Source organism: Chaetura pelagica, unplaced genomic scaffold (genome assembly GCF_000747805.2).
Source record: "Chaetura pelagica isolate M959 unplaced genomic scaffold, ChaPel_1.0 scaffold11, whole genome shotgun sequence".
NCBI classification, from domain to species: domain Eukaryota; kingdom Metazoa; phylum Chordata; class Aves; order Apodiformes; family Apodidae; genus Chaetura; species Chaetura pelagica.
In genome coordinates, this window is record NW_009952694.1 from 6115282 (window position 1) to 6121391 (window position 6110).

At 46.7% G+C, this 6110-nt stretch overlaps 1 protein-coding gene across 3 annotated transcripts in view; it reads left to right on the top strand.

Moving 5' to 3' along the window:
- Positions 1-4313, top strand: part of GSTZ1 (glutathione S-transferase zeta 1) — a 10473-nt gene extending 6160 nt beyond the window's left edge. For all 3 annotated transcript variants that reach the window (XM_009993900.1, XM_009993901.1, XM_009993902.1), the window contains exons 4-9: positions 57-137; positions 602-727; positions 1271-1346; positions 2119-2171; positions 3433-3482; positions 4095-4313. In XM_009993900.1, coding sequence (XP_009992202.1) covers positions 57-137; positions 602-727; positions 1271-1346; positions 2119-2171; positions 3433-3482; positions 4095-4221 — 513 coding nt within the window. In that variant the 3' untranslated portion in view covers positions 4222-4313. The remainder of the gene's footprint in view (positions 1-56; positions 138-601; positions 728-1270; positions 1347-2118; positions 2172-3432; positions 3483-4094) is intronic.
- Positions 4314-6110: the final 1797 nt, after the last annotated feature.

A 6110-nucleotide genomic window follows, 5' to 3' on the forward strand; every position in this document is an offset into this window, starting at 1 on the left:
AAGAAAACAAGGAAGAAGAATTTCGTGTTTCAGTAATCTCAGGTTTGTTTCCACAGTTTTCTGCTGAATTCAAGGCAATGAATCCAATGCAGCAAGTCCCAGCCTTGAAAATTGATGGCATCACCCTTTCTCAGTCGGTGAGTTACCAGCCACATCCCTAGTAACCATTCCCTCCATCCTGCTGCCAGTCTTGAGGGGGTGGCTTTGCCCCATCTCTTCCCCAGGCTCTCTTCTGTGCACTGGAAAAGAGATGGCATTTGTGATAAAGAGTCCCACTTGGGGGCAGAAGTAGCACACAGACTCTGCTGGGAACGCTGTCAAGGATTTAAGCTCAATTCAGCTTTGGTTCATAGCTCCACCTGTCACTGAGCAGTTTGTAGTCTGCCTTAGATGGCTGTGCCAGGGTTTGCAGGAAGTTGCAGCTGGGCTGAATGACAAGGTCCCAAGCAGACCATCAAAGGGGATAACCTTTGGCTTGGATTGGTAACTAACTTAATTCAGAACCTGTTGTATTCTCTTGGCTCCCCTTCCCTACCTGCTCAGGATGTGAACTTTCCCTTGACTCTGCAATAGCCTCCCCTTAAACCTTGGTTTGTTACAGCTAGCTATAATTCATTACCTAGAAGACACCCGTCCTAGTCCCAGGCTCCTGCCCCAAGATCCGAAGAAGAGAGCCCAAGTCCGAATGATCGCAGATCACATTGTGTCTGGTATTCAGCCACTCCAGGTACCGCCTTGTCATATCCATGCAAATAAGAAAAACCAGGATGGGTTTCCAGGAGTCTGTATCTCTGAAAAGTTCAGTCTTTTTAAATTGCTGCCAGCCAATAGAGTGGAAGACCTTAAGACTCTGTGTCAGCAGATGAAATCTCTGCTTAGCCTCTTCCTGATCTGCCAATGTCAACAATGCAGTATTTCCTATAAAGAAAATCCTATAGCACCCCAGAGTTCTTTCCAGAAACAGCTGAACTCACACAGCTTCACTGCAGGGTCTAGTATGCTTTAGGAAGACAACAACTGAGTAATCCCAAAGGCAGAGGGGCAAAGGGATATCCTGGTAGCTGTTGCAGAAGGGCAGTCCCAGGAGAGAGAGAGAGAAGGGTGCATTGGTTCTGTGAGGGCAAGGTCAGTGCTGACCCAGAAGGCTGAACTTGGGCTGGAGCTTCAGGCTTGGCACCTCCTTACTTCTTGTCTCCTTCACTGCATGAGGTAGTAGGCATGATCCAGCCAGCAGTGGTAAATCTAACCTGGAACTCACTTACCTTCACAGAACCTGAGTGTCCTGAAACAAATGGGGGAGCAAAAAATGGAATGGGCTCAGAACTGCATCATGTCTGGCTTCCAAGGTGTGTCCCACAGCCAAAGTGATCAGCACTTTGACTAATCCTTCAAAACCCTGTGTTGCTGGGGCCCTACTTTCCTCCTCAAGCAGAACAGTCTCCCTGTGCTGGTGTGTTGGGGAGCTCAGCTGGTAGCACTCCAGGGTCTCAGAGGAAAGACACTGTCAGCAGTGTGCTTCTACCGCTATGCATGGAAGAGGGAAAGCCTGAGGCCATCCTGTACCCCAAAGCAGTTGGTTCACCCTCATGCATGATGCTCCTTTCCACCCAGCTGCTTCCAAATACACACCTTTTGCTTCAAAGTTCTACCGAAGTGTATTGATATGCTTTTCTCATCAGACAGACTACATCTCATGGCAAACTCCCACAGAACCTAGGACAGTATTTCTTTACCTCCTTGAGAGAAATAAAGTGCTTTTTGTTTCCTCAAAACCCTTTCCTCCATGTGCTGGAATGGCAGGCCCATCTTCACTTCTGGACAGACACAAACTGACTGAACCCTTGCATTTTTCCCTTCCCCACTCTCACACATCTCTACGTTGTCCTTTTAGTATTTCAGGTGCATTGCTTTGGGTCCCAGAAAGGTGAAGGGCCTTTTATATAGCTACACTGTTGTAGGATTTCTGTTCCTTCTAGGTTCTGTCCCAAATTGCTCTTTTCTCAGACTCAGCTCAGGGTCAAAATGCCTTTGTTCATAATTGCATCTCTAAGAGGTCTTTGGTGTCCATTTCAAATGAAATTCCAGTGCCTCACTCCAGTGTACCACCTCTCTTGGCAGCACTGGAGCAGATTCTGCAGCACACTGCTGGGCGCTACTGTGTGGGGGATGAAGTAAGTATCTGAGAGAGTGTTGTGTACCATTGGAGAACTGAAAACCCCAGTATATTCCATAAAATAGGAAAGGAAATTAGTTGTAGAGACACAGCTCAACCCCATCTTGTGCCTGGAGTTACATGCAGTGCCTTCACCTTAAGAGAAACAGCTGCATGGATCCTACTTAGGCCGTTACTGACTTGCAGATAGTTAGAGATGTTTACTTGTCCCTGCCTGAAACCTGCTGATGGCCAGGTTCTGCAGCTGTATCTAGGATCTTGCTGCTACTAAAGGATGTAGAAACAAATGACATATATATCATCTTTAAGAGATTTGGAGTTCAGAGTGTCCTGACACAGGGGCAAAGCTTGGCTCAAGACACACAAGTTCAGTTCTTATCTCTGTTCTGTAGAACCTTTAATGAAGTTGTACTGTATTTTCCTGCTGTGTTCATCTAAATTTACCATGGACAGACTTCAGAGAGCTCACAGACAAGCTCTTCAGACCTTTACCAAGCCAGAGGCCACTCAGGCCTCTTCTATTTAGTAGCCCTTTTTGGCAGGCAATTGGATCTTCTTTATAAAAGCCTGCCAAAAAGGAAGGTTCATGCAATAACCTGTGATGCAGAGAATTGTCCAGTCAGAGCCTTACAGAACTGGAGCCCTTGGTGGGCCAAGGCTATTTATGAGATCTTACACTGGAGAATAATGTGTGCTCTGAGAGGGACCCAGAGCTTTTTGACCTGGTGAATGGGGTTGGGACAGCTGCTTCTAGGTGGATAGGCAGCTAGATATACAGTCCTTGAGCCTTCTTTTCAGAGTGCAAGTCCCTGAGGCTGTGTAACAAGCCCTTATCGCGTATCAGGTCTTGACACTGGCAAGAGATGCTTGATACTCCTACAATGCAAAGAAGCAAAATCTATCAATCTTTTCCCAGCCATGCAAACTCCCCCTTCCCTCTGCAGCTTGCCAGCAGACTTGTTTTCTTAGAGGCAGTTGCTATAGAAACACAGTCCCCTTGAGGTCACGATAATCAGCTGGTAAATATTAAGCTCCCTGAAGGCTGATGGCTTCTTCTACTAGTGATGCCTATGAAGATCCTTTCCCTGAACTACTGTTATATTATTTATGCTGGATTAAAGAATGGGAATGTTGTGACAGGTCCTCTGTAATGGCTGATAAAATTATTTCTATCCTGCTGTTAAAGCCTGCCACCACAGCGAAGTGTGATGGGACAGGCTCCAAGTTACTCTGACCCCTTTTCTCTGCTACATTTGCAGGTTTCCATGGCTGATCTGTGCTTGGTGCCTCAAGTTGCCAATGCTGAAAGGTAAGTAATGCTAAGCTTGAAGTGCTTTTCAAGGGCACCTACTCCTGGTGCTGGGCTGTCAGAGTTCACCTTCTGCTGCTTCTTCTTGGGAAAACATCCCTTCTACCTGTCTTAGTCAGTTATGTATTCTTCTTTGCATGTCATAAATACTCTCTCTTTTGGAAGCTCTTGAGAGTAAGGAGCTGGGCTCTCTTCTCAGAGGTCCCTGGAGGAAAACTGATCTATGTCCTTAGAAAAACCAAGGTTGCCTGAAATGCACATCCTCTCTCCCTGTTTGCCCTATGTTTACACTGTACACAAGGGGAAAAGGTTAATCTGACTATTTGTTGAAAGCCTTAAATCTGTGCAAGTAGTGGCTGCACAATTTCCCAGAAAAGCACAGTGCCTTCTTACACTGTGCTGCACACTATGTAAAAGTGAAGACAGAGGAACTAGCTAACTTTTCTTCTAGCATTTGTTTTTAAACCTACAAGGATGAACCTTTTCTCTTAATGCGAAAATACCCCAGCCTGTGAGATTCTCCCATGCTGGGCAGGCACAGCACACTGTTCTACCCTTCTGCTCACTGCTGCCTGACCCAAGAGTACTTCACAAATTCTTTGCCTTTTGCAGATTCAAAGTGGACATGGGTCCGTATCCCACAATAACCAGAATAAACAAAGCTCTCCTGGAGTTAGAGGCATTCAAAGTAAGCCATCCATCCAGGCAGCCAGATACTCCTGCAGAGCTGCGAGCCTGAAGCCCTTCTACTCATGAAATCAAGTAAGCTGCAGTGTCAAAGAGGACAACAGCTACAGCTTGAGTAGGACTTCCGTGCCAGCAGGAGACCCTAATACTATTGTCTTACTTTCATCTGAATGGGAAGAAAGACAGAGGATCTGGAAGTAGATGACTTAAAGGAGCTACACCTGAGATTAAAACCTTTCAACCACTTCCAACTGTGTTGTTGGATTTTTTTTTCTATCTCATGTATCTCCATGAAACAGATTAAACCAGAAGCATCCATAATTAACAGAAGTCCCCTTTGTGTGGCTTTCGGGTGGGGAGTGTGGCCACAAACTGAGGCATTGAGCCAATTCTGGACTCTCCACAGGGAGTGCTTCTTTCTACCACCTACAGAAAGAGCATCACAGAACCAATGTACACAGTGCACTACTAACCTAGCAGGTTTCTTGTCCTTGCAGCTGCCTCAGAGCTATGGCATAATCATCAGAACTATGGATATAACCAGTAAGAGCTAGTCTCTAACAGGAGACAGCTTAATCCCAACCCTTGTTGGGTCCCATAAGTCTTAGAAGAGCCAGTTGTCAACAACTCTGCCACCCCTTGCAATTACAACAGAATTACAGCCAGAGACAGATGATTTGTACCTCTTATGTCTAGCAGCAGTGATGCAGAATTTATAATAAGGGTCTGTCTAGAGCAAAGTGAGGTGGCTGTGCCATAATCAGCAGGACACAACCGGCTTACTCCTGCGTGCTGAACATCATGGCGTTCTCTTCCTTTTCCCATCCTCAAACACTGCTCTAGGTGTTTTCCCACTCCTCAGCTGCAGACTAATTTCCCATCTGGGAATACCACCCCAGATTCCCTCCAAAACAGAATCACACATGTGCTTTCACTGTGAGAACCTTCCAAGCAAAGGGAGTAAATCCCATTCCATTCATTCCAAACGAAACCAAACACCTGAGTCACCTTCAGAGCTGGCAGCACCCCAGGAATGCCAGTCCAGAAACCTATAGGGCAAGAAGGGAAACCCATAAGCCTGTGACTGTTCCTGCACAGACCCAGCTCATATCCCACATGTTTTGGCACCCAAGCCTAGATACTGAGCCAGAGATATGGGAAGGACTTTGTCAGTCAGATGCTGTGTATCAGCTGCCCTAAGAGGGCAATACCTGCGGCCCTCAGAAAGGCTTCACAAACCTGTGATCTTTTGTGCCAAGGTAACATTCACCTACACATAGATACTTGGACTGCCACACTGCTTGGACTCATTTATTGCCATCCATGTCTGTATTCAGGCTGGTGGAGAGCCCTTGGCTCATTCTGAGTATTGTGCTTTATCCTAGGTCCAGCTGCATCTTGACTGTGCTGTTGTAAAAGGTCCCAGCACAGTTGGAGCCCCCAAAGATCAACACCATGTGCAGGTCATCTTTGTTCTCCTTGTCCACATCTATCAGGTGAGCAGGAGTCAGGTCAAGCAATGTGTGGCCAGCTCGGGGCACAGAGCAGAGGTCGTGGTGGATCACTGTGCTCCATGAAAGAGTATCTGAAGTAGAAAGCAGCTATCAATACTGACAAACCCAGTCCTAGTGCAAGGGATGAAACAAATTGACCAGACTAACTGTTGAGAAACACCACCACAGCCCAATAGTCACATTCAGCTGTGGAAACCAGGAGGGGAGGGACAGTCACTCACCTAGGTGGAAGACAAAGGCATCCTGCAGGGCTCCCTTGTTATTGCAACCTCCACTGATCAGAACTTTCTGGTCCGACACAGCCAGAGCTGCATGAAAACTGCAACCAAATCGAAGTCAAAAAGTGAAGACAGCAAAACCTGCTGGAGTTGCCTCAGTCAGCAGTGGGCAGGGGTGGGCAGACTTCTGCAGGAGGCTGGAGGCTTAA